Source organism: Miniopterus natalensis, chromosome 19 (genome assembly GCF_054644295.1).
Source record: "Miniopterus natalensis isolate mMinNat1 chromosome 19, mMinNat1.hap1, whole genome shotgun sequence".
Taxonomy (NCBI): Eukaryota; Metazoa; Chordata; class Mammalia; order Chiroptera; family Miniopteridae; genus Miniopterus; species Miniopterus natalensis.
The window spans coordinates 2,302,728-2,324,098 of record NC_142099.1 but is presented as its reverse complement, the minus strand read 5'-3'; the positions used below and the strand labels follow the sequence as shown (position 1 = coordinate 2,324,098).

Genomic DNA, 21,371 nt, shown 5'->3' with positions numbered 1-21,371 from the left:
CGCCCGCCCCCGCGGCGAGTCCGTCCCGCCGCTACTGCCGGGCCGCGCCGCTCGGGGTGCCCGCCGCCATCTTCAGGGCCCGGCCTGCCTCGGGCGGCGCGTCACGTCGCGCGATCGGCGACGAGCGCCCGGCCCCACCCCGCCCGCGACGCCGCCCGGACGCGCGCACCCCACGTGACGCCGGCGCCCCGCCCCCCGAGCCGCGGCGCTGAGCGGGCGGGGCGGGGCGGGGCGGGGCGGGGGCCTGGGGGCGGGCAGAGGGGACCGCCTCGCGCCCTGCGCCCCGCCCCCGGCCTCTAGGCCCCGGGCAGCCCGCGCGGCGGGGAGCGGCGGCGCTCGTCCCGGCTCGTCCCGGCTCGTCCCGGGCGCGGCCGCAGGAGCGGCCGCCACGCTGCGGACCACTCGGCTGGGGGCGGTGGGCGGAGGCGAGGTTCCGTCCGAGCGGGTCTGCGGGCCGCTGCCTCGGGGCGCTGGGGGGCGGGGCTGCCGCCTGCGACCGGCCGGCCGGGCCCCGCCCTGATGCCGGGCCCCGGCGCGGCGGCTTCGGGGCGCCCTCTGGCGGCGCTCAGGGACCCCCGCGAGGGGCTGCGCGGGCGCTTCGCGCTCCGACGGGAGCAGCAGGGGCGGGTCCCGGGGGGCGGCCGCTCCCGCCGCCTCCGCTCGCCGGGCCGAGGAGCCCGCGCCCCAGCTCGGCCGCTCAGAGCCCGGAGGCCCCGGGGCCGAGGGTGTCGCCCGCCGCCCCGCCGCCCCGGCCCTGCGCTGGGGCCCCCGCTTCCCACCCAGAGGCGCCCGCAGCTCCCGCGGGAAGCCTCCGCCCGGGGCGCCACCCAGCGCGGGCGGCAGGGGGCGCGCTCTGCGCGGCGGGGCGACGCCTGCAAGTTTGAAAGTGTTTCAAAGTAGACTCGGAAAATAAATGCGGTTGAGTTTTCTGGTCTGTTTCGGTAACTGAGTAGAAACAGGAACCCACCAAATTTCCACGAAAAGAAAAAGGCATTTTAGCCCGACAGATACCCCGGGTAGGTAAACGCATGAGTTGGACACAGTTCTCTGGCGGACACGTCTGGGCGCGGCGGCTGCACACCTGGGCGCCCAGGCCCCGGCTGACCCTGCGCCCGGCCGGGCTTCCTCGGCGCCCCGGGCTTGCCCTGAACGGATGGCTGCCGGTCCTCCAGGACACGGGGCCGGCGGGACCCGGTCGGCGGGGCGCGGTGCTGGGAAGGCCCCTGGAAGCACAGGGATGCCGCTGTGGGCGGTGACGTCACAAGAGGAGCCTCGGGTGCGCGGGAGGCTCCGCGGGAGGCGCTGCCTGGAGGCGTCGCGATGGAGACGGAGCCGGTCCGGTCCCCACGCTCCCGTGCTCGCGGCCCTGCCCTCGGGTGAGGTTCACGGTCCCAGGAAGGCGGCCTGCCGGGTCTTGGGGTGCGGTCAGCAGGAGCAGCAGGGCTAACAAGCAAAGGGGAGCGCCTGGGAGGGTGCCCGAGTCCCCGAGACGCCCGAGGAGGCCGAGAGCCGGGCGGGGCCGTGCACGGCCCCGGCCCGCGGAAGGGCGGCGGCTGGGAGGGGCCGCCCCTAAAGAGCCGGGACGATCCCGGACCCAACCCCGGGCCGCGGAAGGGCGGCGGCTGGGAGGGGCCGCCCCTAAAGAACCGGGCGATCCCGGACCCAACCCCGGCCCGCGGAGGCAGCTGCGGCCACGCCCACGGCGGCGGGTGTCCTTCCGACGGCGGCCGCGGGGCACCGCCAGCCCGGACCGGGAAGCCCAGCGCCCTCCGCGGGCCCCGGGGCAGGAACCGAAGGCTTCCCGGTGAGCAGCGCGAGCTCCAGGGCAGCCGTTCCCCGCGTTTCCTCTCCCGGCACAGAAACTGATTACCAAAATTCCACGACACACCAAAAAACGTATTTTTTTGCCAATCTGACAAAAAAAGGAAAGGAGGTGTAACTGGCCGGCTCCCCCGGGCGGCCGCGGGCCCTCCCCGACTCCGGGCGGCAGCGCCGGGAACGGGCGCCGGCGAGCGGGGCAGGACCGCGCAGAGCGCCGCAGCCGCGGGCGCAGGAGGCGCGGGACAGGACATTTTACAGCAGGGAGATCTGAAGGAGAGGTGATCAAACTCGGGCAATATACTGAAACCATAAAATCATCTAAAGAATGAAAACCACAAGGGGGCTGGGGGAGACGAGAGGGTAACGGGGATGGACAGCGATGGAAGGGGACTAGACTCGGGGTGGCGGGAAATATGCAATGATGCATTATAGGACTGTACGCCTGAAACCTATAGAACTATTACCAATGTCACCCCAATAGGTTCAATAAAAAGTAAAATTCATTTAAAAAAAGAAAACCAAATTACAGGGCATCTAACAGAATTACAAGTGAAGGTAAAGTGAGAAAATGGAGTTGAATAAATCAGCTATAAGAAACAAAAGACAAAAAAGGTTCAGAGGAAAAATGATACGGAAAAACAATGATCTGGGCCCCTGGGTAAAAACCCACGAAGTTAACATTTCCAAAGGGGGGAGGGCCAAGGGGAGCCGGACGTCTCGACGATGACACTGGCCCCCACTACGGTGGCACAACTTTTCCCAAAAACTCGGTAACATTCATGGCTCGTTTAAACCTTCAGTGAGATCTACTTTAAAAAGCGCAGAAGTGTGTATCTTGGGTAAACGATTTCCAAAGGAACGCCACGCTATCTGTTTTAAAGAGGTTATTTTACCATATTAGAATGAGTAAGTGTAAGTCACTGCGTGAGAGAGACACTGAACAGGTCCAGCGCGGGGCTGGCGCTCAGCCCTGGGAAAGGCCGAGCGGACCGCGGACCTATCAGCCCTGAAGCCCTGCTGTGAGCCAGCGGGACGGGGCCTCTTCTGTGAAACAGTGACGGTTCATGGTCATTTAAAATTCGCTCAGAGTGCACATTAACATACAGCATGGACTAAAGGCTTACCAACTGCACCATTTAAACCATCCCCGCACTTAACGAAGCCGGCACTGCCCGGCGGGGCTGAAAATGAACGAGCGCCATGTGCCACCTAGCGCAGCCTCGCCCCAGCCACGCTCCTCTGCCCAAGTCGCGCTGTGTTCAGAAGCATCTGACATTTCTGAAATTAAAAGAACCAGCGTATAAATAATTGCCTAACCTTGAAGCCAGCAAAGGGCTAATTTAAAACAAAATTTTAGGCTGTCATCATACAGGTGGAGAAACTCTGATTAGTTTAAATGATACCGTCTTTGATGCTTGAGCATAAGCTAGAAAAGGGTCGTATGTGACACAGGGAATGAGAGGAGCAGGGAAAAGATCCGTGGGTCATTTTTTATATTAAAGAGGAGACTAACTTGGGTCATGTCCACCACAGGCGAGTAGGGAAACAAGGGAATATAGGAGGAAATGTATAAAGTTAATTATGAAAATAATTTTCATAAATCTAAGTAGGTAACTGGATACCAAAAAATGACAATGAAATCGATCAATTTTAAAAAGCCATTTGACAAAAGACCAGTTTATATATTTCTTTGAATTATGTCATAAAAAATTTAAATATACAAATTACATTCCCAAGCCAAAAAGAATCTTTCTAAACAAATAAAATACATAGACATATAGACAGATTCAGAACCCAAATCATTAAAAAATTTTGTTTAAATCACAGTAAATTACACCTCATAATAAAAAATAAAACGAAAAACATGACAGTTACATAAAATTGTTAAAGTATGAAAAGCTCAATGATGGAGGACTGGTGCCCCACGTTATTTAAATACCGTCTACCCACTAAGGCTTGTACAGTATACCTATCTTAATATTCTGTTAGCTAATGAACTTAAAGAGCAAATGTTAAAACAACCAAAACACTGAATTATAGTTATTCTTAAAATGTCCTAATTTTGCCAAAGTGTCCCGAGCTGTGAGTTATAGGAATAGCCTCCAGGAACAAAGTCGGGGTCGGGTGGATCAAGGCACACAGGACCAGCTTTCGATAAAGGTGCTTTTCCTTTGGTCCTAAAATTACTTTAAATATGCTACATATCCTTGAGATTCTTAAAATGACTTTCAATAGAGATAAATAACTTCTATAAACTTTTCCTTACATAAAGCATCCATATGTAATTAAATATTATGACAACGAAAGTGTAAGTAAAATGAGTAATGCTAAACCCTGTTTTTAAAAGAAACTCAGTTGAATGACTATATGATGACATTTTAAAAGTTCAATAATTTGCAGGAAAAGTGCATCAGTTCTTAAGAACAGTCAGCATTAATTAGTTTCCTTTTGGGTTTGTCTCCTTAGAATCTAGTTTAAATATCACACTACCCTTCCTCCTATGAAACTGTGACATTCAATATAAACTGATGTAAACATTTAAATCCTGCATCTCTAAACTACATTTTCCACCATAAAAATAGCCTATGACGTCTCTGAATCACTTGTTACAGAACTGATACTATTACTACGTGGAAACATCTTCACGTGGCATTTCAGACTTTTATTCCCAAATACCATGTTCTCAATTTTTCATAGAACCATCAACTGGCACTTTTCTCCTATGAATGAGCATGCTTTTATAATGAACAAAGTAGCCGAGAGATCAGCAAATTTTAAAAGTGTAAGAATTTAAGTGACCAAAGAGCCGTCATTATGAAAGGTGATTCCATAAGGCCTTTGAGGTCATCCCACACATACCACAGCCAAGAAAGTGGCACATCCTGTGTACACGACATGATCTGCAACACAGGTCCACCTTCTCAAAGGTGACGATTCCTTTATGAATTAAAACATATAAACTGCACAACCCAATCTCTAATAATGTTTTCAAACTGACTAGAAAAGCAAAATACGATAAAAAATTGCTTTGAAAATATACTTTAGACTATTTTCTCCTTTCTCACAACTCTTGATTATAATTTTATAAACTTTGTTGGGAATCTTGAAAATTCTGTTATATTGGACACCTGAAAATACATCATTGTAACTAACATATCTGATACGCAATCATGCTCTTGTATTATTTTTGGAAGTGTTAAAATAGAGACAGAATAAACCTGAATTAACAGTTAATTTTCAGTGCATATGGAATTAATGCATAGTTACGCAACCAGGACTTCTTGTGGTCTGGACATAAATCTTTACATTCAGCCTGGAGTTCTGAGCACTTGCACTTGCAGGACTTAGATTTCACATCGCAGGAGGTAATGAGATGCAAGTCTGCATGTTGTTAGCTAGAAGCACCATGCTCGAATGTGCTAGTCATTAAACAAACACTCTAAAAAGTATTTTCACTTGGTGACTGAAAATCACAAGTCAGACTTCCAGAAAATCTGCTTGGTGCCGATTTGGAATCACCAGCAAAATCATTTAAAGTATTTTGTCATTTTAAACACATTTAAACTGCGTGAAATAAATTAGGCCTGTGTCCTGTAGAGACAAGGTTTGTATCACAAAGTAACAGCCAATCCTAATTAGCAAAAAGTACCCAAGTTTGGAAAATAGTATTTTTGAGCCAAATTCTGTTCAACGAAATCCATTAGAATGATATAAAAATATTTACATTTTACAGTTTTTATACTATTAGAGCAGGAAACTTTTAAAAAACATATTAAGTATGAATGAAAAAAAAAGTAAAACACTTCTTTTATTCAGTGGTAGTTCTGTCTAGTCAGTACTTACACCCACGCTCCAACTTAGCAAGTATTTTTGCCCACATTCACCTTCCCACTTCTGCCGCAGTCTCCCACCGACTGACCGAACAGCGCAGGTAACGTGCACCTGCCCTGCGGTGCCGTCAAGATGGAAGGGAAGCCACAGCGGCACAGGGAACTAGCCGCCTCCCAGCGTGTGCTGGGGTCCCGGGACGGCGGGTGTGGGAGGCCTGGGAAGTGCTGGGCGGCCTTGGATTTACAGGTACAGTGCCACTTGAAATAACGTGGCGTCGTGGTGACCTGGAATGTCCCAAGAAAAGTCCTTTTGGTCTCAACTCCTTGATACCAGTTCTATTTTTTTGGTGGTTGTTTTTGTCAACAGTTGTAGAGTTTACAGATCAATGAGTAAAATACTCATTAAAAACATTCTAATTGCGTACAGTGCATGCTCTGATAGTTCAACACTCTCCAAATGGAGATATTAGGTAATAATTATTTTATTTTAAATTATTAAATGAGTATGTAATCCCTTTAAATTACATATTAAAACTTTAATGGAACACACAGAAATTTAACTTGAAGGACTATTAAAGATTTATGTGGTTTATGAAAAGAAACGCAGTCAAGATGGTCATACTCCATTAGCGTCAGGGTCCCCGGGTCCCACCTAGCACGGAGCCACTGGACGCTTTCGGAGCATGGAGAGACCTACAAGGTAGATGGAGAAATACGCGTGTGTATTTCTCTACATGATACTTAAATGTGACTATGATTTTATTCTGACAAATCAGACCCAGAATGTTACTTCATCAATTTTTATGTAGTTGAACAAATAACATTTAGCAATCTTTTGTTTACCAATCTTTTGTATAAATATAGAAATCTCAGATACGTGAAAATGTTTTTCAGGTCATACTTCTATCTCTTCACAGCTTTACAGGTAATTATAATAATTATAATTATAATTGTCAAACTCTGGCTATTCCATATGATTTGATGTATCTGTACAGAAAGAGTAAGATAAAAACATTAAGTAGGATTAAACAGCTGTGTGCAGAAACCGACCTCTGGCCCGTGCTGTGTGGGCCCTTGCAGAATGCACAGGCCATTTCTGCAGCAACCAGAGAGGCAAACTCTCTACACGCAGATTCAGGTTTCCTGCAACGATTCCAATCCCTGGCGATACGTTCAAGTTTGGATTTCTAGAGGCGACAGGCATTTTGTTACATATACACATGCTGTATCCTTAAACGTCTGTGTTTTCCGACCATTTGACCAGTGTGATGAGAGTCGGGCGGCACCTTCTCGGATCTGCGGAACCCTCTGCCAGGGGAACGCCGCGAGCCCGGGCACCGTGATGGCCACGAGAGCACTCCTCTAAGCTTTGGTGGGATTTCCTGCGGGTTTGGGGTCGTAACCGTATAGGAAGGTAGCTGCTATTACAAGGATGGCTCCAAGAAAAAAGACACTAAACAGACAAGGAAAAATAAAGACAAAATCAGAGGAAAAGCAGAACGATTCCTTCTGTTTCTTTACTAGAGCAAGTCTAGCCGGGGAAGTGTCCCGGGACGGGGCTGACGAAGCCGTGCGCTCTGGTTCCCACGGCCACCCGCGAGGAGGCGGTCGTTCGGTTTTCACTCTTTACTGCGCGAGGATCTGTGCCAGAGCTGCGGCAACTTGCGTCCAGCCCCACAACTCTAAGCGGAAGGCGACTGAAAGCCACGTCTGTCCGCTGCAGCCTCTCGTCCGCCCCACCATCCTGTCTCCCAGGGCAAGACGTTTTAAACGCAGTTCATCTTAATACCCCTCTTCCCTGCAGTGCAGTGAACAGGTCTCAGCTTTATTTAAAACATAAAGGGAAATCTACATTCTTTTCAAACCAAAGTAAATTTCAGTTTAAAATCCAAGGTAGTAGTAAGCAATTTTTTAGGATGCTTTTTAAAAGGAAGGTTAAAAGCAGGGAAACTTGGTTTCTTCTTTATTTTATCTATAAATATGGTCCCTTACTATAAACTGGAAATGAACTTAAACTGGTATTGGAACTTAAGCTGGACATAAACTAGAATACTGACTTAACTTTTGACATGTATATTCTTTAAAAAATGAAACCTACAAAAAATTTAAAATATTATATGGCTTATTTTATGACTTTATAAGACTAATGAACTTTTTAATATGACTTTTTACTTTGGGGGAAAACCCCATTCAGATCTATTGGGAAACTTCTGGCCAGCCAAATTTGTATAAAAAAATTTTCCAGTGGAAGATTTTTTTGTGCATTTAATTTGAAACTTTTTTTAAAAGACAGCTAGCTAAATGGACCTTTTATTACATTTCCATGATTCTTCAAAAGTTGTAATAGAACAGAATTTTTCAAACCAAATCTTAAGAAAAATCCTTATTTTTCTATATCCTTTTGGAGATTTAAAGAAAAGAAGATATTACCTGGTTGGCACAAAATCTTGTAGCCAAAAATAGGATATCAGTGTTGATAATATTATAGATAAAGAGGTTGCAAATCCTTTTAAAATATTATCTGCATACTTGATAACAGCAGCTATTACAAGTCCTCCAAGTGCCTGCAGAAGTTTTAAAAGATTATTTTTAAAAACAAACACATAAACTGCTTTTCAGAACAGTGTCATTACTCAATGAAGTTTTAAGCTTTTGGCCTATAAACTTAATCCATTATGGCAAATGATATTCATTAAACATCCCTCATAACCAGTCACCTTCTAGCTTTTGCTCAATAGCCTCTTATTTCAAAAGGTGTCTGATGCAGTAACTACCAGCATAACCTGCAGTTTGTTACAATGAAGTCTGATCATATTATGAATAAAATATCTAGCCCCATCCAATTGAGTATAAACATCACAGTTCAGAAAATGTGGGAACACTGGTCACCAATTAGTGAACTGTTTTTACTCTTGACTAGCAATGAGGTAAGGAGAGTAATTTCACCAGCCTTTGGACAGCCTCCTACCTCCACGGGCTTCCTCGTTTCTGGGCAGAGTAGAGGGAGCTTTCCACCGAGTCCCTCTCAAACGCCACTGTGGCTGCTTAAATAATGGGGTCTGACCACACTCGTTCTTTCCTGCCAGTCCTGCCTGGCAGCTCCCCCGTCTGGGTCAGCCACCTCGGCAGCGTTCCCTGCGCCGCCTCCAGGGACAGCTTCGCAGGGAAAGCCATGAATTGGGCCACCGGCCCACTGCAGTGGACGCTGGAGCTCCGGCGCCCCCTGCGATGTTCTCACTCGCCCGCCTACTCCTGTTCACTCCCTCCTACCACCGGTTCCAAACCCTTTTCACTGTCTTCAGACACGTCCTAAGGGAAGCGGGCTCCCCTCCTTGGTAAGATAAAAGCCATCAATAACCTCTCCTGGCTTATCCTATCTCTACTGCAAATTTTCTCTGAATTTTCACTCATCCTGTCTGCTTTTCTCTCACCTTAAAGACAGATCAGCCTGGGCTGAAAGCTGTCACAGATTAAATCTCTGGAGCTGCTTCCTGAGCCTGAGTGGGCTGACCGCTGACTTCCTGTATAAGGCCTAGTGCAGAAAATCGGAAGTTATATCTGCCCTCAGCTTCAACTCTTCTCTCCTTACATTTGCATTTTCATGTTAAACTGAAGGGCCACGGAGTCCCTCACGTCCCCTCTTCAAAGCGAGTTTTCATGGTGGCATCAAGACCAGTGCTACTTTCACTTCCCGGAATAAACCAGAGGCAATGAGGGCGGTCAGGACCACCTCTCCTCCCAGCAGCACATCAGAAGCTACCGTGATTCTCTAAATTAAAATAAAGTGCATTAGCATTAAATAGAAAAGTAAATGTTCTACCTGAAGAGCAACAACTATCCAGGTCAGTCGGTTGTATCCCTGAAAAAAACCATTCTTGGATACCAATTCTCCATCATAAACGTATACACCCATCAGTCCAAATATACTCCCAAAGAAACCTAAAAAATGGAAAGTTTATGTTATGTGTTGGAAGGAGATTTGTCCATTGGCATTCCAAATAATTTGATACTTTTTTGTTTTTAATGTTTTTATTGATTTCAGAGAGAGGAAAGGAGAGGGAGGGGGAAATAGAAACATCAATGATGAGAGTCATTGATCGGTTGCCTCCTACACCCCCCTCTGGGGATCAGGCCCACAACCCGGGCATGTGACCTGACGGGGAATCGAACCCCAACCTCCTGGTTCATAGGCGGACGCTCAACCACTGAGCCACGCCAGCCAGGTGATACTTTTTTTTGGATAAAATCTGGCTACTTTTCAAATTTTCTACTTGGGTATTTATATAAATTTAACAAAAGTATACTTAGTACTATGAATGTAAGACAAAGACATGAAAATATGAAAAAGAACAGTGATTACTAACCTTAGAGCATTAACAAAATATAATGCAGAAATTACAGAACAACACTGCTGTCCCTTCAAATACTTGGGAAATGCTCACTTTGGGTGTATTTCAAAGCATCTTGTGCCTTCCTATTGCTAGATAAATATAACATCATCACCACTCTGAAAAATAACATTAGAAAACATCTCACACTTACCCAGCTGAATGTTCCTGATCCACACCGACTGCTTGGTCTCTTTCAAGATTTTCTCGAAGTAAACGCCAGCAAAGCCACTTGAAAAGCACGCGGTGAGAACGGCCATGAGACCCACAAACTGCGAGCCGGCCGAGAGCGCCTTCGAGTCCAGCTCCTGAGAATCGGAGGGCCACTGACAAAGCGGAACACGGCACAGGTTAATCCCGCAGCACTTCACGGTGCGTGCTCAGTGCCCGCTCAGGCCTGAGCACGGAAATGCCGCCAGCGCTGAACGGGGGCGCAGAGGAGGGCTTTGGAAAGACGGCCTTAGCCGCGTTTTATTTCCCCCACAGTAACATTACTGCTGACTAATCATCTCAAAACCTGCCCCAACAAGAGAAAGAAGACTGACTGCGCAGAGAGGGGCGCGGAGAGGCCTCTAACCACCCCGGCCGCAGAGAGGGGAGTGTGGGGCGGGCGGCGGCTGCCCTGCCCGGGCCTGCCCGCCACCTGGGCTGCATCTTGCCCAACAGCGCTCCCGGCACCAGTTACTTCACGGTGTTTGTCAAATCCATGTTCCACCAGGACTATTCATTACTTGGTATTTTAATTTAAAAGATCTCTTTTTAAAAGGTGATACCTATTTCAGACTATTCTAAGCAATATCTATGAAAATAAGGGCTTGATATGCCCGTTATATTTTTCTAATACTCATTTAAAATATTTATTCAGGATATACATGGTGTCCCCCAAAATGTATACACACTTTAACAGCTGATAGCTCAATTTTGAAAATGAAATTATTTTCATCAACACTGCTTTATAATTATTCAGTGTGTATACATTTGGGGGACACCCTGTATACGTACTATACTCTCGGGACAGTGATGAGAGGCTCTGAATGGCAGGAAATAGATGGGACTGGACTTGGTTTTAGGCAGATCACAGTGGTGACTAAATGGTTCATTTCTTCATGTCAGACAATTTGATCTTTACACACCTCTTAGCATCAGTTACAGTCCCAGTATAGTATCTTGCTCAAAGGAAGCCCTCAAAAAATATCTCAGTTGTGAGAATAAGCATGTATTTGCTTCAGCAGACAATAGAACCATATTGTCCACCACAGTACACAAGGTTTTGAGCCTGTAATGCAGTGAGAGGTATACTTATCTTGAATAGTTACCTGTACAAAAGCCACTCCAGTCATCAGAATCACCAGGGAGAGCCACTGGTACACACCTAATTTTTTACTAAGCATAGACACAGAAAACAGTGCCGTCGTAAGAATTTTCAACTGATAGGTGACCTGGAAAAGAAAACAGCGACTATTACTCATGGCTGTGGGTCTGTTTCTTTTCTTTTCTTTTTTTTTTTTTTATATATCTTTATTGATTTCAGAGAGAGGAAGGGAGAGGGAGAGAGAGAGAAACATCAATGATGAGAGTCATGGATCGGCTGCCTCCTGCATGCCCCCGACTGGGGATCAAGCCCGCAACCTGGGCATGTGCCCTGACCAGGAATCGAACCCCGATCACCTGGATCCTATGTCGACGCTCAACCGCTGAGCCATGTCTGGCCAGGCTGTGGGTCTGTTTCTTAAAAGGACCGGAAATGTAGTTTCAGTACCTGGTAGGTAGCTGCGTCTAGATTTGACAGCGCCACGTAGAGCAGGTTATTCTGAAGAGTATATATCCCTGATGGAATAGCGAGTTTAACCGTCTCCATAGGCTTATTGAGGATTTCATCACGTAGTGTCCGATTCAGTGCTCTCAGGCTACATTCTAGGAAAACATGAAAAGGGCCAACGCGGTCATTAAGTAGCTCTGACTGAGCTGCGTACCCTCTCCCAAGGCCTGTTTCCTCACCTGTAAACAAAGGAAATTGAGCTACATGTTAAGACACTTGAGGTCCAAACTATACCTTTAATGATGCTAACTTTTCAAATGTTAAATATTATAAGGTAGCATGTTAAGAATAGCATTATCCTTATATTCTTTTATTTGGTGCCCTGGCCAGTGTGGCTCTGCTGGTTGGGCACCGTCTTGTGCATGAAAAGGTTGCCAGTTAGATTCCAGGTCAGGGCACATGCCCAGGTCTCAGGCTTGATCCCCAGTAGGGGGTCGAAGGGGTGCAGGAGGCAGCTGATTAATGTTTTGCTCTCACATCAATGTTTTTCTCTCTCCCTTCTCCTCTCTCTAAAAAAAATCAATTTTAAAAAATCTTTAAAAAAACCAAACTGTCTTAATGAAAAATACTGAAATACTAGGGCATTAGATAATGCAGTAGTGTTCAAATGTGTAGTTACCAACATATATTTACATATGTTAGATATAAATAATACCAAACAAATAAATTTCAATGACTTAAAAACAAAAACCTAGATACCTACGGCTATCTTTGTAGACTAATAAAATGCAGGCCATTATCTTCAGGATTTCAGCCACAACCACCGCTGTGGAAGACAGATAGCGAGGTCCTTCCTCCTTCAAGGTCCTGGAATAGCGCATTGTTAGAACCAAACTGGTCGTCTGGAAGACCAAGATTCCCAAGGAAAGATATTTCAGGTTGGCAGACATTGTTTTATCTGTATCTGCCTGAAAAACAAAATAAACAGGACAAGTAAACAAAATTAGAAAAGACATAAACTAATATGTTAAAAGCCAGTGAGAGCCTGGCCAGTGCGGCCCAGTGGCTGAGCACAGACCCACGAACCGGGAGAGCGCTGGCGTGATCCCCTGTCGGGGCCCATCCCGGGACGCAGGCTCCGTGCTCAGCAGGGCCGGGCAGGAGGCAGCGATGCTGATGCTTCTCTCTCATCAGTGTTTCCATCTCTCTATCCTACTCCCTTCCTCTCTCTCTAAAATCAATACAAACATATTATAAAAAATGTCCATGATACAATCCAAAAATGAGTATTCACCATACAAAAAGCAGGAAAAAAAATCTCAACTACAAAGAGAGGACAACGACGGTAACAGCTGACACGGGCGCTGGAATTACAACCCGAATTTTAAAGATGCACCATAAACACACACCACTGACGACAAGCGATTACACACGCCCTGGAAATCGTTTTAGACTCAACCTGTAACTAACTGTACGCGACCTAACGACAAAGTTCATCACACGTGGCTTTACTTCTGTGCGTTTGTACATCTTCTTTTCAAACTATAGCACAGCATTCTCAAAAGGCAGCAAGCATGCACTGCAGCTGAAATCCACGACCCTGTGGAAAACCCCCAAATCTTACAGTTTTATAAAAATGAAACAAACATGAGTCAGGTCATTTACACTATCAGTCTATTCAATTTTCTTTCTACGACAGAGATGGTAACGTCCACTAAGTTAGTTCGCTCTGAAGCACTTGCAGCGCAGTTCTGCAGAATCGCCCCCGGCGCTGAGCTTTCCGGGTCCGCCCCGTTACAGTGAGGAGACAGCCTTTCATTGTTTCCCCTTCCCTTGCTTCCTGAAGGCGTCAGGTGACTCTTTATATAAGATAATCGCAGCTTTCTGAGAGTTAATTTTTACCTTGGTAGAAATTTCCATCACCACATTCAGGTAAAATAAACATACAGTCTGCACAATTTCCATCACCACATTCAGGTAAAATAAATATTTCTTCAACTACATAAATATATAACTTGTAAATATTTTAAGTTTTAGATTAAAAAGCGTCGGTATTGCTGCCCTCTCCGTCAAGGCAATGATGGGGAGACAGAGCCCGCCGGCGGCCCGGCCCCGCCTGCGCCCTCGGCGCCGCTCCCTGCCAGGCGCAGCCAGGGCCAGGACCCCCGTGCTCCCCAAAGAGCCGGAGGCGTCCAGGGCACTCGCGGCCAGCAAAGGCCGGGGACTGAGGGGTGACCAGCGAACACGTCACGCGACCGGCCGTCAGCACCTCATAGGCACGTCCTGCGGGTCGGCGCCGGGGGCACCAGCACAGCGAGGAACCAGGCAGAATCCACTCCCTCCCGGGCTCATCCCCCCCCGTGGGAGACACGCCGCCCAGGCAACTGCAGGAAGAGCCCGGGGGGGCCACGGGAAAACGCCACAGGGAGCCGGGCACTCAGCTGCACTCACCCACTCCCCCAAGCCCCTGCAGGGAGGTGCCGGGGGAGAGCAGGCACGGGACCCGCGGGCGGGGGGAGCGGGCCGTGACTCGGGCGGTGCCCAGGGCCTGACTCGGGCGGTCCCAGCGGCCGGCCCTCCCAGCGCTAACGGCCGGGCGGCAGCAGGGGGCCCTGGCAGCGCCACCGCACCCGACTGGGGACACAGGAAGGAAGCGGCGGGGGGCGCTTCCCGTGACGCCCCACCAGCTCGAGGGCGCGGTGCTGTCTGGCCGCAGGACACGCTGCTCCCTAGATTCTCTGGAAGCTCTGACCTGTCCACCCGCACGAGTCTTTCGGGAGGGCCACTTGGTCACTGCTCAGCAACCCTTCAACACTCTCTTCTTTGCTTTTTAATTTAAATTTTATTTTTCAGTTGCAGTTGACTTTCGGTGTTATTCTGTATTAGTTTCAGGTGTGCAGCGCAGTGGTTGGACACGCATACGCTTCATACAGGGATCCCCGAGGGTCCCAGGCGCACCTGGCCCCACCATGGTCATCGCAGTGCTGCTGACTTGGCCTCCGATGGCTGCTCTCCAACAGCCAGGCTGCACTTCAACACCCTCTTCTCTGACCTTTACCCCCGGCTTCTCCCACAGTTGTAAAAGGTCCTATTCCTGTTATAAAGCCCTTATTCCATGAAGTGAAGGGTTCTGTTTCTCTGTTGAACCCTGACGGATACAGCTGGTACCAAATGAGGTTCCGGGACCATCATGACAGGAATCTGGAATTGGCTTTCTGATCCAACGAGATACAAAGACGGCAATGACCTACTACCGGTGGCAAAGGAGACACAGGCAGTTCACCACACCAGGGGAAATAACCCTTAAATTGTCACCTGAAATCGAGACTGAGCAAGTCGCTGCCACATTTCATCGGAAATGGGCACATAATGGTGTTCACTGGTTGCTTCTAAGTCAGGCAGAAAACTTGGTAGAGAAAAAAATGAACTTGGGGCCCAAATTGACAGCCCCAGGTCCAAGTAAGGAACTGGAACCCTTCTGTGACTGCCCTAAGACAAACATCTCCTTGAAGCTGCAAAATCAACAATCCTGAAAACCAAATCCAGGGTCTGATCCAGTGGTGGCTGAAATAAAAGGGAAACAGTTTACAGCTTCACAAGGTCTCAGGGCCCTATATTCTCTGTGTCTGTACAACCTCTATATCCTAGTGGACGACCAGATATTAAATACATAAGCTTCAGCATTATCCATAGTATCAGGTCTTATTCCCTGAAACCTACAAATGCTACCTTTTTTGGAAAAGGGGACTCTGCAGATGAAATTAAGGATCTTGAGACGGGAAGATTATCATGAGTGAGCCAAGTGAGCTTTAAATGCCAACACAAGTGTCCCTGTAAGAGACACAAGAGGAAAATACAGATACACAAGCGGAGAGGGAACTGTGAAGAGGGAGCAGAGATGTTGCGGACGCTGGCCTTGAAGATGGCAGTGACGCAGCCACGACTGAGTGCCAGGAGCACCCGAGGCTGGAAGAGGAGAGGAGTGGATTCTCCCCTGGAGCCTCCAGAGGAAGCGAGGCCTCGTGGACACTGTGATGTCAGCCCGGAGATGTTAATGTGAGTCTCTGGACTCCAGAACTGGGACAGAAGACTTAGGATATATGTGCTTTTTAAAGGGTTGAAATCTATCATTAAGCTACCAATTCATATTGACCTTAAGTATACTTGTTTACAAAGTTCTGTTTTTCTCTTGCTAATCTGCCTTTTATTATAGGGGATCTCCGCTAGTAACTCAGAGAGTAGAGAGAGAATTATTTTCCCTCCCCTAAAGGGGTAAGAATAATCGTATTACCTCAAAAATTTATGACTAGGATCAAATGAAGTACTAAAACATAGACTAGAAAAGCACTTTCAAATAGGTGATTAACAAAAGTCTGAAATCAGGTTGCACTGCAACACGGAGTTCTCCTGGCCTCCAGAAGCACTACAAGAGCTTGCCTGCTTCATTTAATTGTGATGTAGCAATTATTTATTGAGCCTAATATATCTCTAATACTGTGCTCAGGTACTAAAGTGCTGAAGAAATTTAAAAGACAATCGCTTCTTTTAAAAAGGGCTTACATTCGAATAGGGATAAATTTCTCAAACAGCCACAGTACAATGCAAATTTAACAAGTATAAGATTTATAAAGCCCAACACACAAGAGGAAAAGAATGTCTTGAACTAATGGTAGACTTCAGAACGCCGCCCAAGGAGGTGGCGTACAGGCACTAAAGAATAAGAATTTCTGCAAGGTGGTGAGGAAGGCCTTCCTGTCGGAAGAAAGGCTGTGAGCAAGGACCAAGGCAGGCGGGCAGGCGGACAGCATGATCAGAAATTACATTCCAAAGTGACTAGTCCAGTGCGGCTAAAAATTAGGCTATGTGAGATAAAATAGCTCAAAAACAAAAAAGAAAGGACTTACTGATCTTACTGGAGCCATGGACAGCTCCTAATTTTGAAGGGCTTCGAATGCCACCCTTACTAATCTGAATTTACCCCACAGCCAGCAGTCACTGAGCATTCTGAGGAAAGAGTGGCCAAATAATGCACAAGACCTCTGGCTTTAAGAAGCAACTGGAGGTGGGGTGACCGCAAGGGGACAGGCGGAGGGCGGCGAGTCTGGTTTGCATCCACTGCTCCTGAGCGGGTAAGACGACAGAAGAGCCTGGCCCAGCGCAGAGGCGGTGGGAGTGGGACGTGGGAGAACTAAACGGGAGTCGCCCAAGAAGAACCACCAAGACTCCAAGAGGTGAAACCACAGCTCGGAGGAAAGTCAGGGCCAGAAATGGGAATCTGGAAGCCATTCCCTTGAAAGGAAACCCGAGCTTACCGGCGAAGGAAAGTTAGGGCACCAAGAGAGAAACTGCACCAAATTTCATCTTTACCGAAGTTGAAGGTTGAATCCAGAAACGAAAAACTTAACTCTGATTCCACTTTCAAACTGCTCAGAACAGAACACAGTCTCCTCCTCTGAAGGAAGGAAACGCGTTTGCGAAGCAGGGCCCGTTACTGCGTTTAAGACCCTTCTTTCGTCCTGGAACCGACCTTCTGGAGGGCGCTTCAGCTGCAGCCCGAGGCTGAGCCGCTTCACACCGCCCTCCCCAGCCCGCAGCCCCCATCTGGCTGGGGTCCCACCTGGCGGGGATCCCACCTGGCGGGGGGGGGGTCCCACCTGGCGGGGGGGGTCCCACCTGGAGGGGATCCCACCTGGCCGGGTCCCACCTGGCAGGGTCCGACCTGGCGGGGGGGGGGGGGGCTCCCACCTGGCGGGGATCCCACCTGGCGGGGGGGGGTCCCACCTGGCGGGGATCCCACCTGGCGGGGGGGGGTCCCACCTGGCAGGGGTCCCACCTGGCAGGGTCCAACCTGGCGGGGGGGGGGTCCCACCTGGAGGGGGGGGTCCCACCTGGCCGGGTCCCACTGGCCTGCGCCCAGCCTCACCATGTCCTGCAGTCCCGGCGGCTCCCGGCGCGGAGCCGGGGCGGTGGGTGGGGCCACCAGGAGTCGCGGGGGTCAGGGGGTCACCGGGAACGCCCCCGCCCGGCCAGCCCTGCGCCCCGCTGCGCCCGCCCCGGGCTCCCCAACGGTCTCCGGCGGCCGCCACGCCCCTGCCCGCGGGCTCCCTTCCCCCCCCGCCCGGCACATTCCGCACGTCCTCCGGGAGCGACGGCCCGTCTCTCGCGCCCCCGTCCCGGCCGCGCTCGGGCTCCGGTCCCCGCGCCGTCCGGCTCCCGCCCCGCCCCGCGTCTCCAGCCGCCCGCGCCGCTCACCTGCCCCGCAGCTCCGCCGGCCGCGCGCTCGGGGGGCGGCGGCTCCGCTCCGCCGGGCGCCCGGGGCCGCCCTGCCCGCCGGGTCCCCCGCTGCCCCCGCCGCGCGGCGTCGCCCGCTGCCCCCGCCGCCGCCAGCGCGGAGCGGCCGGCGCTTCCGGGTCCCGCGGTCCCGCCCCCCAGACGCTCCGGCTTCCGCCGCGGCCCGCGCCCCGCCGTTCCGGCTCCGTGCGGCCCGCCGCCCGCCGGCTGCCTCCCCGCCGCCCGCCGGCTGTGCTCCGCGGGAGGGAGGCGGGTCCCGGGGGCAAAGTCCGCCGGGGAGGCGGGTCCGCCGGGAGCGCGCCTCCCGCTCGGCCCGGAGCCCGGCCCCGGGCCCCTCCGTGCGGGGCGTCCGCGGGCTCCTCCTGGCCCTGCGGCGGCCCCGGGAGCAGCACCTGCGGAGCCGGACGGAGCGCGGCCCGGAGCCCGGAGCCCGGAGCCCAGGCGGCGAAACGGGACGAGGGCGAGAGGCGCCGGCGAAAGCACGTGGTCCCGGAGGGGAGGCGGCGACCTGGGGCCGGCACAGGCCGGCTCTGCCCCCGCGTGAAACTGGCCTCGGAGGGAAAACGCCGGCGCCAGGAAGACAAACAGGAACAAACCGAGGGCGGCCAGAGCCGGGCAGGACGCCGCGGGCCAGCGGCAGCTGCGAAGGGTCCCCGGCAACATTGGGGCCCCCGTGAACCTGACCTGGGGGCGCAGGGACGTTGGTGCAGCGCAGAGGCCCTCACACTAGCGAGTGCTCGTCAGGAACGCCCGGAGCTGGGCGGCCCGAATTCAGCCGGAGAACCCGGCGGCCCTGCTGGCAGCATGAGCGCATTGTAACAACGTGGCATTGTAACAACATTGCATTGTAACAACGTGGCATTGTAACAACGTGGCATTATAACAGCGTGGCATTGTAACAACATTGCATTGTAACAACGTTGCATTGTAACAACATTGCATTGTAACAATATTGCATTGTCACAACACTGCACAGTAACAGGCTCTCAGGGGCACCCTGGGGAGGTTAAGACCCAGTCTCACTGGAGCGGTCGGCACCGCCAGCGTCATGCACGAGGTCACAGGCCCTGGTCAGTGTCCTCGGGCAGGTGGGTTAGGGACTTGGATGGCCTAAGACCCAGTAAGGCCCGGGCCTGTGTGGCTGGTGGGTTGGGCATCACTCTGTCCACCAAAACTATCCCCGGTTTGATTCCTGGTCAGGGCACAGGCCCTGGTTTCGGGCTCCATCCCCAACAAGGGGTGCGCAGGAGGCAGCCGGTTGAGCTTAGGCACTCACATAGATGTTTCTCTCTTCTCTCCCTTCCTCTCTTTAAAAATCAATACACTCTGGTTAAAAAAAAAAAACAAAACTCAGTAAGAAAAAAAAACAGTGGGGACTATGGCGATATTTTTGAAAAGGTCTCTCTTGAAAACAGTGAAAATATAAAAGTCAGTGTTCAGAGAATTAACTTCAGGTTTCCACGTGTCACTCATGCTTTGTTCCTATACAATTAGGTTCTTGAAACTATTGACTTGAAATCTCAGCTCTTGAAGGAGAAAAACCAGTTGGTTCCTTCAAGCTGCCAAATTAATTTGTCGAATCTGGCACGTTGTTAGTTATTCTGGGCAAACAAAGATTATGTACTTGTCCATTTAATAGGACTTCTCGGAGGTGACGTCCATGTCATCAACAGCAGTCAGCTAAGTGATCCTTTTGCTTGGAGAGAGGCCCTTGGAGTTTAATACTCTACAGAGCACTTGCCTGACTGGTTTGAAATGAACTTTTCATTTCATCCATCGGCCAGGAGGGATTTCTATGAGGCTTTTCCTACTAAATGCACTTGCTTAGTCTTTGAGTCCGGGGTGGTTTCACAGGAGTGGGCCATCTGCTCTCTCTACGCCTTCAGAACCAGGGGAACTGCCCTGGAGGATTGCTGCCCCGTGGAGCTCGCCGGTTCTGCTCAGAGCGCCGTCCTCGCTTGGTGGGCTGGGCATCCAGGAATTGCTTTTTATCTCAGAGTCAAGGTAAATTGTAAACGGGTTTTGGGCATTCCCCTTTACCTGGTACGGTGACCTGACCAAGTCCCCACAGCTGCCTTTGTGGGCGACTAGGAGAAAGGCACGGAGCATGTACTTGTGCTGTTAGAGCTGGTCAGGGGCCTCTTACGTCTGGGAACAGGCGACGGCAGGTTGCGATTCTAGTGGCAGGGTCTCTGTGCACTGGTGCTGGAGTGCATTGCATTATACATTTCATAGGCAGTTGGATTCTGCTGTTTACCAAGTATTTCCCGCTCTCTGCCTGCGGAGCACAGGGTAGGTTGCCCTTGGTTGAGTGGGACCACACGACCGGCTGTAAGATTGTGTGCGTCATTCAGGGCCATAGCACTGAATTGCCAACTTGTGACCCTCTGCAACTCTCTCTGCTTTCGAGCCTGGTGCCTGCTCTATCGGCCTGTATCCTAGAGGGAGGAGATGCGGAGTGGGGGCCCCAGCACCCCGCAGTAGGCAGACAGCATAGACGGAATGAACTTTGTTGCTGTATGTCATTAAGATTTTCACAAAACCCAGCATATGTTGACGAATACAGAAACTGATGGCCAGAGATGGGGTGTGTTTTAACAAAAACCTGACTTTTGTGGCATTAGTTTAGGGTAAAGCAAGCTGGAAAAATGATCATCTCTGTTCTACCGGAATATTTGATAAAACTGTCACCTGCAATAACTTGAAAGTTAAATAATGAACATTATGGGAAACGCACAGAAATGAAGACCCTCTGTGGGGAGCCCCACAGTCGTTTCTGAGGAAGCAGCGCGGGATTCCAGCAGGTCAAATGAGCCTCAGTTTCGCTTAATAGAAAGTTTCTCCAGGTCGTAGAGTTAGTGCTTTGAAGTTACTTTTTTTTAAAGAAAAGCGTGTTTTCTAAAGACACAGAAACAAGGAAGGACTAAGTCTGTTTAACAATCATACTCTCAGTATTTATTCCAAACCACCTCACTTATTTGTTTGCTGAAATATACTTTTTCCCCCTTCATCCAATGACGAGAAAAACCAAAATAGAATTAAACCAAAGAAACCCACAAAAGTCTGCACAGAATTCTATCTTGCCTTATTATGGATGTCAATAATAGCTACTTTGCTTCTTTAAAATTTAATGTGAGTATAACATATGAATTTTTAAAGTGTAAACATAGAGTGATGAATTACACAATTTGGTCTCATTTTAACCAAGGAATAAAATTTGCCGCCACAAGCGACTAGATTATCGAACATCTCTGCTCACAGAGTCTAGGAGGCAATGAGTCG

At 49.9% G+C, this 21,371-nt stretch overlaps 1 protein-coding gene across 1 annotated transcript; it reads right to left on the bottom strand.

The window, feature by feature from the left end:
- Positions 1 to 3,465: 3,465 nt before the first annotated feature.
- SLC35A3 (solute carrier family 35 member A3) lies at positions 3,466 to 18,100 on the bottom strand. The gene is made up of 8 exons (XM_087828102.1): positions 18,051 to 18,100; positions 12,562 to 12,766; positions 11,799 to 11,953; positions 11,356 to 11,478; positions 10,194 to 10,365; positions 9,472 to 9,590; positions 8,082 to 8,215; positions 3,466 to 7,104 (listed from the first exon to the last, which is right to left on the bottom strand). The coding sequence occupies exons 2-8, from the start codon at positions 12,746 to 12,748 to the stop codon at positions 7,014 to 7,016; spliced, it is 981 nt and encodes a 326-aa protein (XP_087684228.1). The 5' UTR covers positions 12,749 to 12,766; positions 18,051 to 18,100; the 3' UTR covers positions 3,466 to 7,013.
- Positions 18,101 to 21,371: the final 3,271 nt, after the last annotated feature.

What these genes read in the sequence shown, in the direction of transcription:
- SLC35A3 (XM_087828102.1), bottom strand. Translation starts at nt 12,748, where the DNA reads ATGTCTGCCAACCTGAAATATCTTTCCTTGGGAATCTTGGTCTTCCAG. An exon ending in TAGACGCAGCTACCTACCAG is followed by an intron (nt 11,479 to 11,798) that starts GTACTGAAACTA and finishes TTTCTTTTCCAG; the next exon opens with GTCACCTATCAGTTGAAAAT. An exon ending in GATCAGGAACATTCAGCTGG is followed by an intron (nt 9,591 to 10,193) that starts GTAAGTGTGAGA and finishes TCCATTTTTTAG; the next exon opens with GTTTCTTTGGGAGTATATTT.